We start from the raw sequence: 24,094 nt of genomic DNA on the forward strand, positions 1-24,094 counted from the left end.
CTTATTTTACTAAGTCTTAAGTCTCAGTGATCTCAATGCAGGGTAAAAGTCTGCTTTCTTAGGTAAACGCACACACTGGCACACACGCATTTCAGACCGCTGACATTCTCTGCTAACAAATATACAAATTCACACAATACCACCATTGGCTTCACGATACCGCGGGCTGGGCCAGCAAATCCTGGCATCGTTAATGCTCAAGGTGGCTGCCACGCCACCAGGGCCAGAACCACAAATTGTCCAAGGACACCCACAGAGAGCGGCATTCAGTCTAAGGCACTGTTCTTCAGCCTTCGGTCCCCAGATGTTGCTGGACCACATCTCCCATCAGCCCCAGCCAGCTTAGTCAATGGTTAGGAATGATGGGAGTTGTAGTCCAGCAACATCTGGGAACCCAAGGTTGAAGAACAGTGGTTTAAAGATGGGGGGTACTGATATGGTCTGGGGGTGGGCACCAAAAGATGAACCACTCCATGCACAGAACAGTTTTAGTATCAGTCCATTTATTTATATCTGTTAGCTGTACCATAACCTAGTTCTCTGGGCTATCTACAATAAAAAGCTTATTCTTAGGACAGTGTTTCTGAAACATTTTTTTCCCCACGGACCACTTGGAAATTGCTGAGAGTTTACATGGACCACTTCATGATTTCTGTGCCTCTTGTAGCAATTGCAAGGTGTGCTAGATGCTGTATTGAGTTTTATTTGTATCGCTTATCTCACTTCTTTTATCGCACTTTATTGTGTTACAATTTGAATTCCCTAGAATCCTACCGCATTCAAATTGCAAGTGTTATTCAAGATACGCCGCAGACTACCTGAAGCCTGTGAACCGCTGGTGGCCCACTACAGCTTGGAAAATCCTTTTCTACATCTTTTCCTTCCCCCAAAATTGTTCTACTTATATGTATAGGACAGCCAAAACACAACAGTAAAGTCCAAAAACCAGAATGGAGAGTAAAACCTAATCCATGCCAAACAAATTTGCCTCGTCACACAGAGAGCACCAAAAACCGTCTTGCTCTGTAAGGCAGCATTTGCCAATTTGGTCCCCAGTCTTTTGGACTACAACTCCCATCAGCCCCAGCCATCATGTGCAGCTGATGCAAGTTGCAGTCCAAAAGATATGGAAGGTGCCACTTTGGCCACTGCTGCATTACGCCACTCTGCAACAGGACTGAGAGCTGTAACTGCCGTCCCCTGCCCCCAACTTGGAGGAATCAGCTCCCCTTACTCCACCAGCCTCCAAAGCATTGTTGTCTCCTCTCTCGTTTTGCATCTTTGTGCAGAAACAGACGCCACAACAGCACAACAAAGGGAGCTAAGTATTCTATGGATAATGAAGATTCATGCATGCACAGGCACAAACACACAGAACCCTCCACGTTCAGAGAGTCCAGGCTTCCATGGCCATTGTACGAGCCACTTGTAGGAGGGGAAAAAAAGACAGATGTGAAACCTGGGAGGCACAGAATGCCACGATTCCCCAGCAAAGAGTGGCAATAAAGCGATGCTTATGCGCTGGAAGAAAACAAAAGCTAAGGGAGTTAGGCCGCATGCAGAGAGAGAGAGAGAGAGAGAGAGAGAGAGAGAGAGAGAGAGAGAGCGCGCTCAGGGAAGAGGACGTGGCCTTTCAAGAGACTCCCAAGCCTCGCGTTCCTGCCTCAGCCGATGAATACTCCAGGGAACCGCCTCCACTAAAGCAGCGCCCACTCCTAACCATGTCCACAGGCTTCTTATTTGCAAAGCCTTAATTGTGACTGCCCACGTAACAAACCCAGGTGGGAGGTAATCCACGGCTGTTGCCGTTTTACAGATAAGCCACTGAGGTACAGCTAAAACAGACCAGCACCCAGGGCAGAGGTGGAACCTGCATTCAGGCTTCCCAGGCCTCAGAGACCACTTCTCTCAACCTGGTGCCTGGTGGGGTGGGGTGGGGCTCCCCTTCCTTCCCTGTCAGAGCCAAGCCGTCCCCCATCTCCAGATGTTGTTGGACTCCAACTTCCACCAGCCCCAGCCAGACTGCTCAATGCTCAGTGATGCTGGGGGTTGTTGACATCTGGAAGGAACCATGTTCAGAAGTCTGTCCTGGCCAACAATGGTAAGATCATTTGGGCTGCCACGTTTTGGCTTTAAATCTCAAGAGAAGTTTAGGAGGACATTCTGTCGCATGCATCCTGCAACAGTACGGGGCAGAGAGAGACCCTCCATTGTTCCAGTCTTGCAGGCTAGAAACTGAGGCTGAGAAACTGTGACTGCCCAGTGAATGAAATCATGCCTAAGCTGGAAGCATGCTCAGCTCTTCCAGGCCTAATTTAATATGTAAATAAAATGTATAAGTTTATGTACATTTAATAACTACTAATAATAATGTGTACCTTTTAATTGTCTGCATCCAAGAAAATGTTCTCTGTTAAGCAGCATTAAGCACACAGTTGAATTCACATGGATATTTATATATTTATTACATTAATATCCCGCCTTTCCTGCAAGGAGCTCAAGGTGGCATACATGGTTCTCTTCCCTCTCCATTTTATCCCCACAACCACCCTGTGAGGTAGGTTAAACACATGATTCTCTTCCCTCTCCATTTATCATCATAACAACCTTGTGAGATAGGTTATGCTGAGCGATTGTGACTGGTCCAAGGTCACCCAGCAAGCTTCAAGGCTGAGTGGGGATTTGAACCCTGGTCTCCCAGCTCCTAGTCCAACACTCTAACCACCACATCACACTAGCTATGGAAAAGGTCCATGTTTGACCCTTTCCACCTAATGCGCAGAGAGTGCCCTACTCTAACCAGAGGCCAAAAATGTTGCTGTGGGTACGGAGGGGGAGAAAGGTCAGCCATGTTGAGCCTGCCTACATACATTTTATGCCCCTCTCCCCGGAAGAAAATTTGATAGTTTGATAGTATGATAGTTTGTTGGTGGGGCCAACAAAGCACTATCTCCTTCATCCCACAGGGTGCAAACAAAGTAACGCCTGTTTCAATGTGTGTGCAGGATGCAGACATGCCACCACCAATACCGTGAAGGAACCAAGGTAACAAGAACATGTGTACAAACGAAGCATGATTTCCACAGCTGACTTTGGTCTTGGGATTGCCTCTTTGAGCTTGCTACTAAAAAACCTGCTTTATGGACCTTTATAATAATGGCCAAGGCACAGGCCTAGTCCAGAAGATCTCAGAAGAGACAGTTCATACCTAGCCACACCTCTGGTACTGGAGCGTGCTGCTCTAGGACTTTTAAGTAGTGAACCTCAATCCATGGAGGGTCGGTTTTAACAGCAAGGAAAAGCAGCTTCCCTCCACACCTGCATCACCAAAAATCAACTGCAGCCAAAAAGAGGTGTAATCGAGGCTTGCCTTTTAGAAGTGCTTTTTATCTAAAGGCTGGGAGGGAGAGAGAGGAAGCTTTAATTGTCTTCACAAACCTGATAACAGCAGGATGCAATGACCACACGTGGGCTCCAGGCGTCTGACTGCTTGGTAATTACAAAAAGTGTCTTTCTGGCTTTAAAGCTTTCCAAGAGGAGTGGGGTGGGAACCCAGGTATCTCTGACCAGTGACCTTTGGGACATAATGGTCCATCAGAAAGTGCAGAAGCTCATTCCACCCAACAGTCTCAGAGTAGCTATTTATAGAGGTGTAAATTGTTTCAAGGCCTGGGCAATGCGGCCAGTTCAGGTTGGGACTCCTGGCCCTTGCAACAGGGGTGCCGCAGAGTTTCGGCAGTGCAGAGGAAGGGGTGCCTTGAACAGTGAGTGGAACAGATCCAAAAGTCCACAAGGTTTGAAGACCTCAAGAACTCTGGCACCCAAGTCACTTGGAAAGATTTTTGCACACGCCAGTTTGGGTTGGGGAATAAAATGGAAACAGGCAGCCTCCACTTCCAAACGAAGGAAAGCCCCTGTGATCTTGGGTAAGGAAATGAGGTTGCTGGCTGTTTTTACTGGCCTTGTTCCTGCACCACTAAGAGCAGCCCAAAAAAGGCAGAAAGACACAGGAGCAAGGGTGAGACTTCTCCATCAGCTAATCTCTGAGCCACTAAAATATCTTGTGGGTCAAGCTGTTATTTGCCCAGAGTACGTTTGTGTACATATATACACAAGAGTGCTGCATGATCACTCAAGATGCATTTTGCCGACAAGACCCTTTGAGAGGCTGCTACAAATGCAACAACTGCATGGGGGGGGAGAGGAAGAGTGCACAATTATTTGGTGAAGATTGGAGGTGTCACCTTGAGAATTGAGAAAGGACACAGCCCGGCCAAGAGATGACAAAATCTTTCACAAATTGGAGGTGTTAATAATAGGCTAACACCCTTCGGATGTCACAGTGACTGACTTATCCCCCCCCAACAATCAGGAAAACAATATATTGCTTAATTGGCTGCCTAGATGTCAGTTCAGCACAACAGCCCCTGACTCTCTCGTGTTCTCTCTCTGTTTCAAACACTGCAGATGTAGATCATTTAACCCTAACCCTAAAGTAAGTAAAAATGCAAATAATTTACTTTGCTCTCTAAGTTCCTTCTCTAAGAGATGTTATTGGACTACAATTCCCATCATCCCTGACCACAGGCCATGCTGGCTGGGGCTGATGAGGGTTAGGGATAGATAATCTGTCTATTTCGGTTTCTTGTTTTTCCAGTCTTAAATTCAGTTTTCCCTATTTCCGCAGCAAAACAAAAAACTCATGGAAAATTCATCAGCATTTTAGTGCAACCTTCACCTAAGATAAGAAATATTTGTAGGCAGTTTTGACTAATAGGAACATTTTTCCAATCCATTTTCCTCAACCTATTGCATTTCTATACGTTGTTTCCACAAATGTATGCATTTTAATTCACACTTAACTCTAATATATGCATGTTTGCAGACACTGTTTGGATAGAGAACTGCTCTGCAAAATTTGGGGAAGTACGAATTTTGAAAGTGAACTGTGTTTTGGTTTGGTTGTGTATTGGTTCAAACAGCGTGAATTTCATTAAAATGCAAACAAAAACAAATTTCTCCCTCATCCTTAATGGGAGGGAAAGTTTCCGTGTTCCTAAGCATTCCAAGGGAAGACACCCCATCTGGGTTTAGCTCAGCTGGATGCAACAGCAATTCCTTCCCTCCCAAAGCCAAACACAATTTCTACAGTGGAAAGAACACCCCCATCCACCCCCATTCCTGGCCAGCAGTCTAGCACAAAACTAGAAGCAAACCAACAGGGCACCCCCCCCTGCAAAACAACTGCAGCTGTGCCAAACAGCAGCAGAACCCTCTCTTGTGGATTATCGCACCACAACCATGTGCAAGGAAGATTGCCTTCCATCAGGCAACCAAGCCACTGACCTTGGAAGTAGCCATTCCCTAAACTGAGGAGGGACCCTCATACTGCCTGGGAAGCCACCGTTCCTGGAAAAGCTCAAGTCTTCAGAGGGCTCTCCTTGCAAGCTCTGGCATGCCTAGACAGACACAGGAGGAGGAAAAAGGAAGCAGGCAGAGGATGGCCCAGCCAGAAGCCATTTCCACAGAGCCTCCTCCTGCGAAGCAGCCGCTGGCTTCCCGGCAGCCAAAAAATGCTCTGGCGCAGAGTCAGAAGTGGTGGGTCATGATGACCCAGATCAAAACCTAACCTAACTACAGGCCGGTGACGTCAGGAGCTTCAGGGGAAAGGAACCACAGAGATCCCAGAACTGAGCGGCCCAAGTGAGGGAAACAAGGGCATGCTGGGAAACGCTGGGAAGTTTGCCTCTTCCCCTCAGGGCTTCTGAGCAGATCCAGAGTCAACTTTGAACCCTACATGGTCTAAGCAGTTTTGAGCATTTGCCACCACCTGGAGCTGGGCCAGGCCAGGTGGACACTGCCCTATAGCCTTGACCAGGGGGACATGCCAATGGCTCCAACACAAACCAGAGACACAGAGGGACCCTCCAGACGCCCTTTTTGTTGTGCATTCACAACGATTTGTGCTCATGATGGTATCAGGGTGGTTAGACGCAATCCGACTTTCAATACTGTTTGTGCTTGCAAAGTTTTCGGCCAGACCAACTGCTTTGTTTCCAATTGGTGCATGTCCTGTAAAGTCCTGCTGAAATCCTATTTTTCATACTGCAAATGTTCTGGGCAGTGTGTTTTGGGTGTCTCTCGTTTCTGTTGCCCTATAGGGCAAGAGCGCCCCTCCAGATGGTAATAATGCAATAACATTGGGAAGGCGTCACAGAGCAACTAAAAAAGCAAAATGATGTGCGGATGGTCCAGCATAAATCCATCTCTAATGCGCTATTACTGCATCAGTGACATGTTGCAGAATCCACCTGCAAACAAATCACCAGCCTGTAAGGGTCTAGGCACTGTGATTGTCACACCTGTCCGCAAAAGGTGCTCTGCTTCTACCACCAACGCACTTTTCTCCCCTCTCCAGTTATTCTGGAGTCATCTCTGCTAAACATTCTCTCTTCTCTGAAGATTTCGTCTGATCGCCCTACTCCTCACCTTCGCCGCACAGTGCCACACCTGCAAACGTTCTTGCAGTCAACCCCAAATTTCTCCACCCATACCTGGCCGGCCCTTCCAATCAGAGCTTAGAAAAGTTACTTTTTTGAACTACAACTCCCATCAGTCCAATCCAGTGGCCATGCTGGCTGGGGCTGATGGGAGTTGTAGTTTAAAAAAAGCAACTTTTCCAAGCTCTGCTTCCAATGCAAATCACGAGGCCTAGGACACTGCCTTCTCCCAAGACAAGCCATTTGCATTGCCTACATCAGCCTTCCCCAACCTGGTGCCCTCCAGATATTCTTACACCACAACTCCCATCAGCCCCAATCAGCACAGCACGCTGACTAGAGCAGATGGGAGCTGTCGTGGACCAATATCTGGAAAGAGCCAAGCAGGCAAAGCCTGACTGTCAGCTGTTTGGCATTCTCTAGCCCCACCTGGAGATGTCGGGGCCTGAATAGGGGACCTTTTTCACACAAGGCACACGCAGGATTGTCTACACCAGGAGTGGAGGACTTGTGACTCCAGCAACGCTTGGGAAGCCAGCTCCTGTCTGCTCCAGTCAGCGTGGCCAGTGATCAGGTCTGATGGGAGTTGTAGGCTAGAAGCATCTGGGGGGCCTCTGGTTCCCCACCCCTAGTCTACAGAGAGGCAGCGGCTCTCCTGGGTCTTTCCCACCCTTACCGAGAAATGTCGGGGATTGAACCTGGGAGCTTTTGGTACAAGACATGTGCTCTGTCACCAGGCTATAGACCGGCTTTCCCTAACCTGGTGCCCCAGATGTTTTGGACTACAACTCCCTTCCGGGGCGAAACCAAAACACCTGGAAAAATGCCCAGGGGTCCCAATGCAAGTTATGTACACTACTTGCTGACAGATCAGAATCCTCAGGTTACAACCAAGGTGGCCAGTTTCTGTGCAGCCGCTACTGTCTGTAGGAGGAGGACACTGCGAGTATTTTAATGTTGTTTTATGATTTTATCATGATGTGTATATACCGATATTAGTGACACAGTTTTAGAATGCTGCTGCCTTTTTTGCTATTGTGTACTATTGGTGCTATATATTTTATATCTGCTGGTCTATGACCGAAATAAATAAATAAATACATACATACAAAACACCTGGGGCTCATGAAAGGCTGGCTTATAAAGAGATGTGGCCCTCCAAGACTTTTTATCTGGCCCTTCAGACGCTGCCCAGGCCACACCCTCTCCCCAGCCTTGCCTCATAACCTCCCCAAGTGTTTCTGCCTTGCCGGAGTGGGCCCTTCAACTCTGATAATGGTTCTTGCTTCTCTGGGAGGAGAGAGAGGTGTGCAGGAACTAGCAGACTATAAACATAAAATTTGCAATCATTGCCCATCCTCCTTTGTCTTCCTGCCCGCTATAGGCATGTGGCCCCAAGAAGGTTATCCAGCAGGGAATGTGGAATGTTTCCCCTCCCTTGAAGTAACCGATTCTGGCCCGCTTGCGTTGGCTGCCTGTATGTTTCCGAGCTCGATTCAAGGTGCTGGTCTTAACCTGTAAAGCCTTACACACCTTGGGACCACAATACCTGATGGAACGCCTCTCCCGACACGAACCCACCCATACACTACGCTCAACATCAAAGGCCCTCTGCCGGGTGCCTACTCCAAGGGAAGCTTGGAGAATGGCAACAAGGGAGAGGGCCTTCTCAGTGGTGGCCCCCAAATTATGGAATCTCTTTGACGAGATGCGCCTGGCGCCAACGCTGTTATCTTTTCAGCGCCAGGTTAAGACTTTCCTCTTCTCCCAGGCATTTTAGCATGTGTTTTTAAACTGTTTTTAAAAAATGTGTTTTTAAATTTGTATATTTGTTTTTAATGTTTTAATTGTTGTAAACCGCCCAGAGAGCTTTGGCTATGGGGAGGTATACAAATGTAATAAATAAGGCAATCAGGAGGTAGAGCCCGAAAGCTTCAGATCCCCAGATTTCTGAGGGGCAGATTGCTGGGAGGCCCCACGCAACCCTTCCCGCATCTTCCAGAGCAATCCATCTTTATATAATTTTTTAAAATTATCTATTACACATTGTCACTGAAAGAGGACAGAGCAGCCCAACGCCAGGACGACCCCCCAGCACAATCTATTCCACCTCCCGGCTCAGACTCTCCCTCCCCGCAAATCTTCCTTCAAGCCTTGACACATCTCATCTCGGCTCACTTAGGGAGGGTATTTATGGACATCAGCTCTGACCTCTTTTCCCAACCCCCCCAACCCCTCCTGCCCTCACCACCCACCTCTCTCCATAAACAAGCAGGCCCCCCAAATCCCCCTCTGGCCTGGCTACATTATTAGTCCTGCCTCTGAAGGCCAGCAGAGCCTGTAACTCTCAGGCGGCTGACACCGCAGGAGCAGCGGCACATCACTCTTGCCGGCAGATTGGCAGGCGAGGCTCTCGTTTGTCAGCGCCGGACTGACAGAATTACTAGCCCTTAAATGAAACAATATATCTGGGAAGTTAAATCTGTTTCCAATCCGGCTGCCCTGGGAGGGGGGGTTGGGGTGGGCAGAATATTGCACACGAACCGGTGTCAAGAGGCCAATTAGCCCAGCGGCAATGTAGGCCACCCCCTCACCCTTCTTCACAATTACGTGCCAAAAGGTGAAACCCCCCCCCAGGAGGTGTTGATGCCATTGCTGAGTTTAGGGGTGGGGGAGATGCTGTTGCCAGCACACCCAAGGAACTCTGCAGTTGGCTAGAGAAAGGGAGGCGCGGATGCCCCCGTGAAGGGCATCTTGGCTTCAAACTTGGGCTTCAGAAGCACCCTGGATTGGGCTAGGAGGGCACTCAGAGAGGAACAGCCGCTTTGTCTGTGGCTGTGAGAATAACAGGACACAGCTAGAGAACAGGTTTGTTCCTAAGAGCCCCACAGGATCAGGCCAGTGGCCCATCTATGCTAGCATCCTGTTCTCACTGCGGCCAACCAAATGCCCGCAAGCAGAACCTGAGCCCAACAGCAACTCTCCCCTCCTTCGGCTTCCAGCAACTGGTATTCAGCAGCATTACTGCCTCTGAGCATGGAGGCAGAACATAGCCATCCTGGCTCGTAGCCACACTAGCCTTATCCTCCATGAGTTATTCAAAACAACTCCCCGGCAGAGTTGCAGTCATCCAGGGTCTCTTTTGGGAGCAAGGTCACAGCAGGGCCCCTATGTCTCCAGGATCCTATGAACCAATCAGCATGAAAGGGGAGTGTGATAGCCACTGAGAAGAGTCTTCTAACCTGCTTTCTTGTCCTTTCCTGCTGACTGGAGCCAATCAGAGTGAAAGGAGTTGAGTCAGTAGTTAACATTCTCCTTTTCAATGCTTACTGGCTCCTAGAGACGTCTCTTTTTGTGGAAGAAGGCATTAACAAGGATCCGATTCTTAACCCAGCGGCAAAAAAAAGAGGGAGGGGCGTTTTCATGAAGGGACCCTGCATGTTGGATTTGCTGCTACACTCCTCCTCCTCCTCGGCCCTTCCTGCCTCTTCGGCCTGGCGGCTGCAGCACTTCGCACTTCAAAAGCCCTGGGCGAATCTGTTGGAAGTGGGGCAAGAGCAACTCCTGTTTTGTTTATGTTCCAGAAGGCAGATAGAGTTAGGGTCCTCCAGATGGATAGGCTTGACCACCTTTACCTGTGATGCTCTGACTTCCTTCCTTCCTTTGAAGCTCATCTGCCCCTCCTCCTTGTCCAGGAGAGAGGAGACACCTTTTGTCTCTGCTCTCTCTATCCTAGCCATGGGGGCAACTCCCAAGCCTGGGCATTGCGCCTCCAACTTAGTTAGTTAGAACGAGGTATGCCTTTCTATCTACTATGTATTTCTATAAATAAAGTAGCTTTTCTTATTTTACTAAGTCTCAAGTCTGAGTTATCTCAATGCAGGGTAAAAGCCTGCCACTTAGGTAAACGCACACACTGGCACACACGCATTTCAGACCGCTGTTACTCTCTGCTTAACAAATATACAAATTTACACAACAGAATCTTCTTACTTACACTCCCCTTCCATCCTTTTCTCAGTTCTACACCTTACCCCACCCTCTCCCACCCTTTGGGTCCCCAGATGTTGCTGGCCTACAGTTCCCATCATTCCTGAGCATAAAGTCAGGATCGTTCAGACCATGTGGTATTCCCGATCTCTATGTATGGATGTGAAAGTTGCACAGTGAAAAAAGCAGGTAAGAGAAAAATCAACTCATTTGAAATGTGGTGCTGGAGGAGAGCTTTGCGCATACCATGGACTGTGAAAAAGACAAATAATTGGGTGTCAGAACAAATTAAACCAGAACTATCACTAGAAGCTAAAATGATGACACTGAGGTTATCATACTTTGGACACATAATGAGAAGACGCGATTCATTAGAAAAGATAATGCTGGGAAAAACAGAAGGGAGTAGAAAAAGAGGAAGGCCAAACAAGAGATGGATTGATTCCATAAAGGAAGCCACAGACCTGAACTTACAAGATCTGAACAGGGTGGTTCCTGACAGATGCTCTTGGAGGTTGCTGATTCATAGGATCACAATAACTCGCAGTCGACTTGGAAGCACGTAACAACAACAAACTACGTCCTGTCTCTGCTCAACGCCTTCCCCCGGCCCTTGCTCTTCAGATTACCTCCCGCTCCACCCTGACTCCTCAATGGAACCTGCAATGCTTTGTCAACATCCCAGGGCTGACCCAAGTGGTGAGCAAATTCAGGCCCGTGGGCCAAAGGTGGCCCTCCAGGCCTATCTGGCTCTTGGAACTCTCCCAGGCCACCCACCTCTCACCACCCCTTCTTCCCATCCCGAGCATTTTGGCCTCCAGGGCTGGAACTCCAATAACGCCTTTTGCTTGCCGGATAGAAGATAGAAACTAGCTTACGGATCGCTCCTTAGTCCTCCCCAGCGTGCAAAAGCGGCTTCACTTTCGTTCGCTGGTTGTGGATTCAAGAGCAAAGCAGACCGCAATCCTGGATTGGACAGCACCCTAATGCTATTTCCCCCCCCCCGTTTCCTGGTTTGCTTAGCCTGGCCTTTGACCGCTGGCTGGCTGGAGCTGATGAGAGCGGTAGTGCAAAACATCTGGAGGGCACCAGGCTGGCAAAGGCTGGTTTGCCCGCTCTTGTCAGGGGAAGCACAAGACTGGCGTGATGGCTGATTAAGCCAAGAGCTTTGGCTTGCTGCTATGTGCAAACGCAACCGTCAGTATGGGGCAATTCATGCTACTAGATATTATTTGCCAAGTTCACTTTTCTATTTTCTGGGAAATGGAGAGCGCCCTTGCCCTACCTCAAGCCCCCCAATTTTTTTTGTGGAGGGGGAGGGGATCCCTTTTAAGTAGGAAATCAGGGTGATTCATGTATATCTTACTTGAGTGAGATTAGTAGAGCTTGGGAAGTGAATGATGTTCTATAATTAGAACAGCCCCGGCCCAAGGCCTTAATATCCAGTCCAAGAGCTCTAGAGCTTACAAACTTCAGAAGAGCCCTGCAGCTAGATGAGGCCAAAGGGGCCCCCTCTAGTCCAGCACCCTGTTTTCCAAAAATGGCCATCCAGATGCCTTGGGGATGCCCGCAAGCTGGATATGGATACCCCAGGCAACTGCAGGTGGCATATAGCCAGCATGGCTAATAGTTGCTGGTAGCCTTATTCTCCAGGCATGCCTAAACCCCTTTTATTTATTATTAAATCTACACCCCAACCTTTCCTCCAAGGACCTCAAGGGAGTGTACATAGTTCTCCCCCTAACCTGCTTTATCCTCGCAACAACCCTATGAGGTAGGTTAGGCAGAGCGACAGTGACTGGCCCAAGGGGTCTCTCACGGCTGAGTGGGGATGTGAACCTTGGTCTCCCAGGTCCTACTCTGACACTGTACCCACTACACCACAGTACCCTACACACTGAAGAGACAGTGTGGTAAAGCAGTTAGAGTGCCGGACTGGGACCTGGGAGACCAGGGTTCAATCCCCCACTTGGTCATGATGCTCACTGGGTGACCTTGGGCCGCTCACTGCCTCTCAGCCGAACCTACCTCACAGGGTTGTTGTGAGGATAACATGGAGACTGGGGAACCACGTTTTGTACACCACCTTGAGTTCCTTGGAGGAAAGGTGGGAGATAAGACACAATAATTAAATAAATGAATACATTACTACCACACTGTCCAAGTTGAAGGTAGAAACACACACACACGCAAGGCAACAACTCTGAATTATCTCATTTGCTCACACTGCATAGAACACAGAAGGCCAAAGCAATGGTCTTCCAATTGTAGACCAGTGCAGAAGATCTTAAATCTAGATCTACAAAGTGAGGTGACGGAGGTGGGACGAGGGGCCTTCCGCCTGGAACAAGAAGCCAGGTCAACCAGCCTTGCCTGAAGCTGGGCTGCAGTTTGCTGATGGACTCTGCCGGCGGCCCATTTGCCACCTGAGCCTCCCTCCCAGCCGGAACTCAGATGAGTTACGCCCATCGATTGCTGTGGCAGTTTTAGCAGGACACTATAAAAGCCACTCTGGCGAGAGTTCATTTAACTCATTTAATGTGCAAGCCTGCCATTGCCTTTTACAGTGCAGGGAGGGAGGGATGAACGGAGAACTGAAGAGATGAATGAATATGAGAGAGAGAGAGAACTCAGGTGTTCTCCTTGTTATGGACTGTCTTCAAGTCGATTCCGACTTATCGCGACCCTATGAACAGGGTTTGCATGGTAAGCGGTATTCAGAGGGGGTTTACCATTGCCTTCCTCTGAGGCTGAGAGGCCCACAGTCACTCAGTGAGCTTTGTGGCTGTGTGGGGACTCGAACCCTGGTCCCCCAGGTCATAGTCCAACACTTAACTACTACACCGCACTGGCTCTCTGGTGTTCTGCTAATCTAGCCAAAAGCTGCTGTCTGCTAATGGAAATACCTGCCCTTCACACAATGTCAAAAATGACTTAAGGAATTTCATTTAATTTCATGTATTTACATATAAAATACAATTCTAAACCACTTAATATTTTAAAAATCTCTAAGTAGTATACCCTACGTACCATATAAAAACAAGGAGACAGGCCATAGCTCAGTGGCAGAACATCTGCTGTGGATGCAGAAGGTCCTGGCTTCAATCTCTGGCTGCAGGCAGAGCTGGGAGAGACTCCTGTCTGAAACTTTGGAGAGCCGCTGCCAGTCAGTGTAGGCAATACTGAGCTAGATGGACCAATGGTCTGACTCAATATAAGGCACCTTCCTAGGTTCCTATTATCCATTAAAACACAAACGCAGAATCTAATTTGCTGCCACAAGAGGTGGTGACAGCCCCACTAGTTTAGGAGGCTTTAAACAATGGGGGGGGAAGACAGGCCCAAATTAGGGGAGCTGAAGACACTGGTAGGCAGCTGCTTAGCCTTGGAACCTCTATGTTTAGAAGCAGTCTATCTGCGAGGACTGGATGCCGAGGACAAAAATGAGAGAGGAGGGCCATTGCCTTCACGCCCAAGTTTGTGAGCTTCCCAGATGCATCTGCTGGGAACAGAACCCTAGATGAGATGGACTTATGGGCCGGCCCAACACCTCTGTCCTCGTGGCTCTTTCCTCAGGGGCCAGCATGGTGCAGAGGGAGTGGATCTGTGGAAGCGTCCTGGGTGCAAATCTCACACTGCCATGGATTCACTCTGGGGGGTGCGGCCTTTCAAAAGGCGTTTTTCCAAGTGGTGCATTAAGCCCAGCATTTTGGGCTTGCCCAGAACGCCTCAATGGGGAAGGACTTCCTAAACCCAACTCCAGATCTGCTCTCAGACGGGGACTGGAGACCTCAGTAAGGCTCGTGTGGCTCTAATGCCATTCTTTGGCCCCCAAAGCCATGGAAGAAGCAGGCTGCCTTGGCTCGCATCTGCATATTTATTTTCATATCCCGCCTTTCCTCCCAGTAGGAGCAAACTGGATGAATGCAGGCCCCTCCCCCTTGCCTCAACATGCACCACCCTTTCAGAGCAGCGGGGAAAACAGGAAGCCGCCTTGTAAAGAGTCAGACCATTGGTCCATCTAGTTTGGTATTGTCTACACTGACTGGCAGCCGATCGCCAGGGCTTCAAGCCGCGTGTCTCCCACCCAGCCCTGCCTGGAGATGCCATTGGGGATTGAACCTGAGACCTTCTGCATGCAAAGCAGATGCATGAGCTACGTGTTGGAATATGTGGTTCAACTCCAACTTGTGGGTTGAGGCTGCCTGGGGTTAAAAAGGGTAGCTAGGGAGGAGACCTCCTTGGTTGCTAGGCTATACCTGTCCTTTGATCTCCTGCTGTCTCTTCCTTCCTGCTAGACTGATATGCAAAGGATGTTGACCACAGTTCCCTCCCTCCTCCTTCCTTTCTCTTGAGAGGGGAGCAGACATATTCCTTTGTCTCTCCCTCTCCTCCAAAGCATGAGGGCAAGCACTGGGCTCAGTGTTTGCAGCTCCAACTTAGCTAGTTAGTTAGATATAGGACTCTTTCCTATCAAGCATGTACTTCCAGAATAAAGTAGTTATTTCTTATTTTAAAGCTTAAAGTCTCTGTCTGACTAATTTGCAGGGAAGGTAGAATCTTTAGCAAGGATTCAAACACACACACATAAGCTCGCTCAGTAATCTCCGTTCCCAGCATTGCGACTCTCCGACACTATGCCCCCCCCCCAAAGACAGCCATGGCTGAAATCCCACACACACTTACCTAAGGATAAGTCCCACTGGACTTGATAGGGCTTGCTTCTGAGTGTACAGCATGTGCAGGATTGCTGTTTACACCTCGCTAAAGCCAGCAGAGGCTGGTCCACAGCAGCATAGTGGCAGATTCAGAAGTGTAGAGTCCCTTAGCCACACCCCTCCCCCTTTTTTTTTGCTGTGGGGTTAAGAATGAGATCCTTGTGAATGCCTTTTCCCACAACAGCAGACACTCCTAGAAGCCAATAAGCGGGAGAGTATTAGCTACTGAGAAGAGTCTTCTCAGTGGCTGACTCACCTCTTTTCACTCTAATTGGCTCCAATCAGCAGGAAAAATAAGGAAGCATGTTAGAAGACTCTTCTCAGTGGCTAAACACACGCCTTTCATGCTTGATTGGCTCATAGCATGCTGGAGATAGAGGGACCTGCTGGGCCCCTGCTCCTAAAAAAGTAAAGGGTCTAAGACCCTCCAATCCCCCGGACAACTACACCCTGCTGGTCCATCAGGGGGGGATGGGGCACAGTCCCACCAGCCTCTGTTGGCCCTCAGCCAGCCCCCACTGGTCTCCCATCTCACTTACACAACCACAGCAGTGGAGTGTCCCCGGCTGGCAGCTTCCTCCTTCTCAGTGTTGCCCTTGCAGAACTCAGTAGGGAGGCAGTTGGGGGCAACAGCTGGATTAGTTGGCTCTGCCGGCCATTGGCACTAGCTGCCACCTGCTAAGGGCTCCCTGCCTTCTGCCCCACTAGTCTCAGCAGGCAACAGGCACCACTGGCTGGCGCACCTGGACCTTTGCCCAGTCTTTCCTGAGCAACCCAAGACTGGGACCTCTGGCACTCAGTGAGACTTTTATTTCCAAGGGGAGGGCTGCCAGGATGGCCCAGATCACCACTCTCCCTTTGGCCACCACCCACCACCTTGTTCATGTGACGCGGGAAGGCAGCCTAGACCTTGGCTTGGCAGACCGCTGCCATTTCAACTGTGCCAGATGGGCACCTTAAAGCGGGTTTCCAACAGTGGTGGCCGGTGCCCATCGGGACTGGCGGGCCAGAAATCAGGGAGCCCAGCGGTAGGAGGGCCTGGCGCCAATGAAATCTACTTTTTGTTGGAAGTGGGGCAAGCGCCACTCCTGTTTGGGTTCTTTTGTTTGCATTCCAGAAGGAAGATAGAGTGAGGGTCCTCCAGCTGGCTAGACTTGCCTACCTTTACCTGTGCTCTTCCCTACCTAACTTCCTTCCCTGGTAAACTGCTATGCTCAGGGAAGCTGACCTGCCCCTCCTTCCTTTGTTGTCTTCTTCAACTGTCCGAGGAGAGAGGAGGCATCTCTGTCTTTGTTCTCTCTCCTGAGCCATGAGGGCAAGACCCATGTCTAGGCATCACTCCTCCAACTTAGCTAGTTAGTAGGTAGGCCTTTCCTATCTACCATGTATTTCTATAAATAAAGTAGCTTTCCTTATTTTACTAAGTCTTAAGTCTCAGTGATCTCAACGCAGGGTAAAAGCCTATACACGCACTGGCACACACGCAGCTCAGGCCACTGCAGTACTCTGCTCACATCCATAATAGTTTTGGCCCCATCCGCCCTGCAGCGTTTGTAGAACGCAGGCAAAACTACGTAAGAAAGAAGCCAGGCGGGTGGAGGTTGCCGGCTGAGGTTGCTGGGGCTCTGGTTCATGTTCCCAAATAGACCAGTCTTCACTGGTTTCCAAGATAAACAAAGAGGCACAGATGAGCCTGGTGGACACCAGCAATCTCAAGAGCCAGAGGGCTCCTGGCCAGCCACCCCACCAAACCAGCCACAGAGGAAGCTTCCTTTGAAAGAAGAGGCCCTAGATTTGGAAACTTCTAGGGCGAAAACCGACAGATGCCTTACCGGCTACTTTGGAGTGATAAGAACATAAGAAGAGGCTGCTGGATCAGGCCTGTGGCCCATTTAGTCCAGCATCCTGTTCTCACAGTGGCCAACCAGGTGCCTGGGGGAAGCCCGCAAGCAGGACCCGAGTGCAAGGACACTCTCCCCTCCTGAGGCTTCCGGCAACTGGTTTTCAGAAGCATGCTGCCTCTGACTAGGGTGGCAGAGCACAGCCATCACGCCTAGTAGCCATTGATAGCCCTGTCCTCCATGAATTTGTCTAATCTTCTTTTAAAGCCATCCAAGCTGGTGGCCATTACTGCGTCTTGTGGGAGCAAATTCCATAGTTTAACTATGCGCTGAGTAAAGAAGTCCTTCCTTTTGTCTGTCCTGAATCTTCCAACATTCAGCTTCTTTGAATGTCCACAAATTCTAGTATCATGAGAGAGGGAGAAAAACTTTTCTCTATCCACTATCTCAATGCCATGCGTAATTTTATACCCTTCTATCATGGGAATTTTATACACTTCTATCATTGGGAGCTAGCTCCTGGCATTCTGCACAAGCTCAGAGAGCAATAGCATGCCTTTTTTCCCAGCCAGCTCTAGCCCCAGGTTATCCCCCCCCCAAGACCAATAGCAGGGCGAGTCTAGGCGGGGCATTTTTCTGCCCCCTCTTTTTTTACCAAAAGACAAATAAATTAATAAATCTATTGCAGAAAAAAAATACCCCCCAGACTTTTTTGAGTGCCCTAACTTTTAGGTCGGCTATAGGCCTGCCCCATCATGGACTCCTACTAGGAGGAAGGGTGGGATACAATAATAATAATAATAATAATAATAATAATAATAATAATAATGGAACAAAGCAACCAGTTCCCTTCAGCCAAAAGCATGCCCACCAGGTGCGCGCCCATTTCTTGCCACACGCATATTGGGGTGATGCCAGTCGTGGGGAGACGCTCCCTTGTGGGATTCGCCCCCCCAAAACAAACCATAGCGCCCCGCGCTCACCTCCAACTCCTTGAAGAAGATGCAGCTCCGTGCCCACTCCACGATGGCAAAGAGCGTCTGGTCTGCCATCTTGCACATGAGGCCGAAGGCGCTGAGCTTCTCGTGGCGGCTCTTGCTCTGCTCCTCCTGCAGGCAGGCCAGGATGCGGCCCTTGACTTGCGCCTCGTCGGGCTCCAGCTGCAGCAGCTTCAGGATCACGTCGGGGATGTCGGGCGCCATCACCGGGGAGCCGCCACCGGGGTAGGCCTCGGGATAGGGGTAGGCCGGAGCGGCCTCGTGAGGGTGGGCCCCATACGGGTCCGGGAACTCGGACTTGATGGCCCGGCTGGCGAAGGGCTGGTAGTGGTAGCCGGAGAGCGCCACGTGGCCGGCGGGCACCGGCACGGCCAGGGCGGGCGTCCCGTAGGGGCTGCGCTCGTAATCGACGGGCGTCATGGCGGTGGCGCTGGGCGGGGGCAGCCCCTTGGCCACCCCGGGGTGGTGGGCGAGGCCGTGCAGCGAGGCGGGCAGGCCGCCGTAGTCCGCCGCCTGCACTGGGGACACGATGGGCGGAGGCGCCGTCTCCACCTTGAAGCCGTTGGCGCGGATCAGCGCTTTCTTCTGCTGCTTCATAGCCCGGTCCCGCTTGTACATCGGCCCGAACTTGTTCCGGCCCCCTCGCATGCGGTCGGCACGCACAGCTGGAGGGAGAAGGGGAGACACGCACAGGCGTCAGTTAGAAGGAGCTGTCGAGAACGTCCAGGCTGCGTTCACACGACGGCACGAGCGCTCCTCGGATTTGGCCCCAATGACACGCGCTTTGGCGGCACCAGCCCCTCACTTATCCGGGCGCTTCGGACGGTTCTCCACATGAGCGGGGAAGGGAAGCCCAGCTCTCGGCGGCTGCTAAGCAACCCCTTCCGACGACGGGGCCGGAAATCTTCCCTGCTCAGCAACCGCCGATGGCTTCTCTCCCCACGTAGCAGCCTCCGCGCTGGGAAAACGAAAACGAGTTTGGGGGGGGGGGTCAGGCAAGGGCAACATCCTGCAGGGTGGCTCCAGTGGGGACGGAGCGGGTGGCCTTGTGCATAGCCGCCCCGCGCCCCACTCGTGGCTGCTCCCCGCCGCCCCTCACGTGGCCTGCCGCCGCCCCCCACGTGGCCTGCTCCCGCCTACGAACTCGGAGCGGAGCGCAAGAATGTGTCAAGAGCGCGCGAGGCTGCGCAGGTGCTTCGCTGCAGCCCTCTCCGCCGGCGCGGCCCCCTGTCGCCCCCTCCCCGTCTATGTTCCTTGGAACGGAGCAGCCTTGGAAGCGCCTCAAACAGCTGAGCGCTCGCAGCGGCCCCCCCTCACAAAAGTACATTCGCCGCCAACACTACATCCTACATCCTCTCCTTTTGGCTCCCCCCCCTTAAGCAGTCCCTGGAAGCTCACTCGAGGGAGCCAGGAAATGGGCCCAGCCGCGAAGAGCGGCTCCCACGCACCCGGGGGGGGAGAGAGAGCGAGACGAGCCAAGCCAGCCCGCGGGGTCTATTTAAAAAGGCCGCGGCTTCGCCTCCCACCTTCCTCCGGAGCGGGGAAGGGAAGAGAGACGGCTTCTGACCTCGGAAGCGCCTCCGACAAAGCGGCCCCTCACCCCCAAGAATCTCAGGTGAAGGGCCAAGCCGGGCTGAACCCGGTCGCTCCGCACGCCTTGTCCAAGCAGCCGTGCCCTGCGTCCGGATCGCTTATTAGAGTTGCAACACACATTGGGGAAAAGGGGGGGGGGAGGTGGCGTGGATTTTTTTAGCAAAAAAAGTACAACCCCCCCCCCCCAAATTTCAAAAGAGCTTTGGAGCGAGCACGCCAGCCACCAGAAAAGATACGAAAACCAGAGGCAAGGGCTATCTGGTGCGCTGCGCTTTCCCCACAGTGTCCGACTAGATGCCTCTTAGAAGCCCACGAGCCGGGCTCCGGCGCCACGGCCCTCGCAAGCCCGACGACAGGGCAAACTGTCACTCGTCAGAGTTTGCTGGACCCCACCTTCTATCATCCCTGGCCACCAACTGGATTAGCTGGGGCTGATGGGAGATGGAGTCCCAGGGCCAAATATTCCCCACCCCCGCTGGAGCGAAAGGGAAGTCCCAAACGCAGTTCTTCCCTCTGCTTCAGCAAGATCTTTCCCTTTCACATAATATCTATTCTATAGCTATATTGGTTTTTAAGTATCTTAAACATTGTAAACCGCCTTGGGTGCCTGGGCAGAAAGGCGGAGTACAAATAAAATGATTAGAAGGCTGGGAAAGGAATCTCCTGTGGGTTTTTGATTGCCATGGGCAGTTCGAGACGGGGGGGATCTGTGGCCCTCCAGATATGGTGGGACTCCACCTCCCATCAGCCTCAGCCAGCCCGGGCCAGGGAAACGGGAGCTGGGGGTCCAGGAGAGGTTAACCTGCTGCTCCTCTGCTCGCATTCCCAACAGGCCCAGCCGGCATCCCCAGGGACGATGGGAGTTGCCGGGCTCCTCCGCGCGCCGCCCACTGTCCACGCCAGAGGAACCTGGGAAAGCTGCCATGCACCGAGTCAGACCGTGTACGTCCATCTAGCTTCGTACTGACTGGCAGCGGCTCCAGGGTTTCGGGCAGGCGGGCGTCGTCTCTCCGAGCCCTGTTTTGGGGATGCGGGGCACGGAACTGGAGGCCTTCTGCGCGCAAGGGTGGCGCGCTACCTACCCTTCCTCGAAAGGAGGAGGAGGTCGGCCCGCCCTGACGCCGTTATTATGGCACAGAATGGCGCTGGGCCGCTGCCCCCCCCCCCGCCCAGGAGAATGAGAAGAGCCCCCCCCGCCAAGAATCGCTCCCGATGGGCCGCAGGAGCCTCAGCCATGACACCCTGTTGCGCCATGAAAGGCGCGCCTCGCTTCCCCGCCGCTAAAGTGCCCTCCAGGGCCCTGGGCAGAAGCTGCCTTCGCCCGGCTGCGCGCACTCCCCTGGCCGAGGCCGCCTTTGGGATCAGCTTGAGGTCAGCCCTTCTTCCCCCGTCCCTCCTGTTCTCCCAATTCGATACTTTCAGGTTGCCTTTTGTCCTCTCTTTGGGGGAGGCGTGTCTGATCGGGGGTTGCGCTGGGGGGTGCGCGCGCGGCCGGGCGTTCCTTCCTTTCCCTGCCCGGTGCGGACACATCGCCGGGAAGTGTTCGCCACGGAAAAGGCCCCGCAGCGCGGGAGGCGGTATCCGCCCCTCCCGGAGATCCTCGGGGGCTAAAACAACGCGAGGCTTGATGCAGTCGGGGCTAATGCCAACCCCCGGGCCAGGGGCAAAGGCCTTTCTGCCCCCCTCAGGATGATGACGATTTTATCGCTGCTGTTGCTGCTGATCAGGATTGCAAAAGGGAAGGCGCTCTGCATACGCTCAGAAGCTGTACTGGCAGTGTCACTGCAGCCTTTGCCAAGCCGGTGCCCTCCGGATATTTTGTACTACCGTCACCTTCCATTTTAAGTGGAGGGGTCGGGGCCTTCTGCATGCGTAGCAGGCGCTCTCCCTACCTGACGCCATTCGGGGGGGGGATTGTCTGCAACTACTTCACAACGCCAAGGCCCGCCCTAGGGAGGCGGAAGCCGCCTTCTACCTCCCTGCCACTGAAGCGCCGCTGAGACGGACTGCAGCATCCCGGGAAGCCAAGACTGCCCCCTCCAGAGTCTGCTGGCAGAGCGGGCTGCTCTATGACCGGCATCCCAGCCGACCGCGTGGCCCCCGGGGGCGCTCAGCACCTCGCAGGATGGAGGGTCGGCTCGTTGCACGCGGGGGAGGGGGACGGAGAGGCCTGTGGCGCCTCCTCTCCGCAATCTTTGGGATAACCGGAAGTGAAGGGTCCACATATAGGCACACGACGCACTCCAGTTGCACCGCCTGCGGTGACCCCAGGTTCTAGCCTTGGAGCACGTGTGAAGAGTGCTTCTGAGCATGTACAGATTGCCTTCCTCCTCTATCCCCCCTCCTTACAGCTCACTGAGAAGCAGGCCTGGGGAAATAATATAGTGGCAAATTCAGAATTGCAAGGTCCCTTCATGTGTGTCACGACCATGCCTCCCCCCTTTTTGCTGCGGGGTTGAAAATTAGATCCTTGTTAATGCCTTCTCCCACAGCAACAGACGTCCCTAGGGGCTAATAAGCGTGAAAGGGCAGAGTGTTAGCAACTGAGAAGAGTCTTCTCAGTGGTTGACTCACTTCTTTTCACTCTGATTGGCTCCCGTCAGCAGGAAAGAACAAGGAAGCACTTAGAAGTCTCTTCTCAGTGGCTAACGCACTCCCCTTTGGTGCTGATTGGCTTGGAGGATACTGAAGACATTGGGACCCTGCTCTCAAAAAAGTAAGGGGGTCTAAGACCCTTTGAGACCCTGCGGACTTCCTCTCCTGTGCAGGAAGCTTCTGGTTTCCAGTGTGTAACTGGAAACTATTATTATTGTTATTATTGTTGTTATTAAATCCCAGTTGTTTGTTTCCGAAGATCCGTGACATTCAGGCGGCCTCCGCAAAGGCTCCCGTCCAGCCTGGCTGCCTCCTCGCTTTTCCTTTCTGCAAAGGAATTTGCTTTCACTTTGTCTTTCCCGGCGGCGGCGGCGGAGCCGACCCTCGCCCTCCGGGCCGCCGCTGTGCCCAGGCCGCTCCTCGCCTCTCTCTCCGAGACAGGGAGGTCCCAGAGCAGCGGCTGCAGGAGTTTCTCCCCCCCCCCACCCCGCAGCCACAGGGCTTTCTGGCAAGGGCTTATTCTAACGTGCAGCTGGCCTGGACTCATTTTGTGCAGCCTCAAAAATATCTTCGGTGCAGGGCGAAATAAGTTTTTTGCGCAGCTGAGCATATGAGACTGAATAAGGAGCTAGGTAGTTTCTTAACAAACTAGAAAAGCTAAAAAGAAATAGCAAATGGAGATAAATATTGGTTCCTTTAAAATCTTCATAAACTTATAGCCAGCGCTTTTTTTTTGCTGGTACACAAACCTTGATAAAAGTGCCGTGGGTGCCGGCGCAAAATGGCTGGCATGGACAGCCACCATAGAGGTGCCGGTACTCTGTACCGATGAGCTCTCTGTCTCTGTCTCTCTCTCACACACACACAATCTGCCAATAATATATTTTGGGACAAATTACTAGCTCGGGAGCGGGCAGCGCGCTGGCTGCATGTGTTATGGGGAAAAACCCCTTAGATTAAATCCTGCTTTCAAGCAGATTTTTAATGTGGGCTGTCCAAAACCTCTTCTGCAAAATGAAGCTGAGCATCACGGAGGGAAGCCAGAGTTAAAGAACTGATATAACTGAGATCAAGAGAGGGGACAGCCCGCCGTCGAAGTTACTCCTTGCCCTGAAAGCTGTTGCCCCCCCCCCCATTCAAAGATGAGACATTCCAACTGTGGTGACTTAGCAGTGGGGACTTTGCACTCTGCACATGCTCGAGAAGGTTGGCATTATTATTCGGCCATGCCAATAATGGTGGCCCTCGAAATAAAAGAACCAGCCTTTTAAACTTTTTCTCATGCCCCTTTCAAACTCTGGCCAGGGAAGGTGTTGCATTCGCACAATCTAGGCGGAAAATGTATGTATCTCCGCCCACCTCTGGTGGAGAAGCAAAGAGTCGACGGAGGGGCGTGGGGGGGGAAAGAGAAAATGGGCTGAAGAGCGTAAAGGGCTAAGCAGCCCACTCACCCGGCCCCCTGTTAAGCTCGCAGACCCTCCCGCCAGATTTTCGCGCCGCCAAAAGCAGGCCACGTCTAGTCTGGCCCTCTTTGCCGCGGTCAGCTCCGACGGGAAAGCGCAGAGGCTCCAAAAGCAGCAGGCTGGGATGCAAAGACTTCTCCCCCCCTCCCACGCGACCCCTGGCCCCCTCAGGACCGGTCTTCTGACGTGCAAGGGCGCCCCACTTCCGCCCTGCCCAGGACTGTGCCCGCCGGAGTCACCTTCGAGTTTCATGCCCACCACGAGGCACTTCTGGAACCGACAATAGGGGCACCTCTTGCGCTGCGTCTTGTCGATCTTGCAGTTCTGGCTCTCGGTACACGTGTAGTGTTTGTTGTTCTGCACCGTCCTCTTGAAGAAGCCCTGCAGAAGCGGGGG

General features: G+C 52.0%; 1 protein-coding gene across 1 annotated transcript in view; it reads right to left on the bottom strand.

Moving 5' to 3' along the window:
• The window catches only part of NR5A1 (nuclear receptor subfamily 5 group A member 1), a 56,342-nt gene that overhangs the window by 20,573 nt on the left and 11,675 nt on the right, over window positions 1–24,094 (bottom strand). The window contains exons 3-4 of the mRNA XM_061604119.1: window positions 23,938–24,079; window positions 18,033–18,712 (exon numbers count right to left, since the gene is read on the bottom strand). Coding sequence (XP_061460103.1) covers window positions 18,033–18,712; window positions 23,938–24,079 — 822 coding nt within the window. The remainder of the gene's footprint in view (window positions 1–18,032; window positions 18,713–23,937; window positions 24,080–24,094) is intronic.

This window comes from Rhineura floridana, chromosome 20, assembly GCF_030035675.1.
Source record: "Rhineura floridana isolate rRhiFlo1 chromosome 20, rRhiFlo1.hap2, whole genome shotgun sequence".
In the NCBI taxonomy this organism is placed as follows: domain Eukaryota; kingdom Metazoa; phylum Chordata; class Lepidosauria; order Squamata; family Rhineuridae; genus Rhineura; species Rhineura floridana.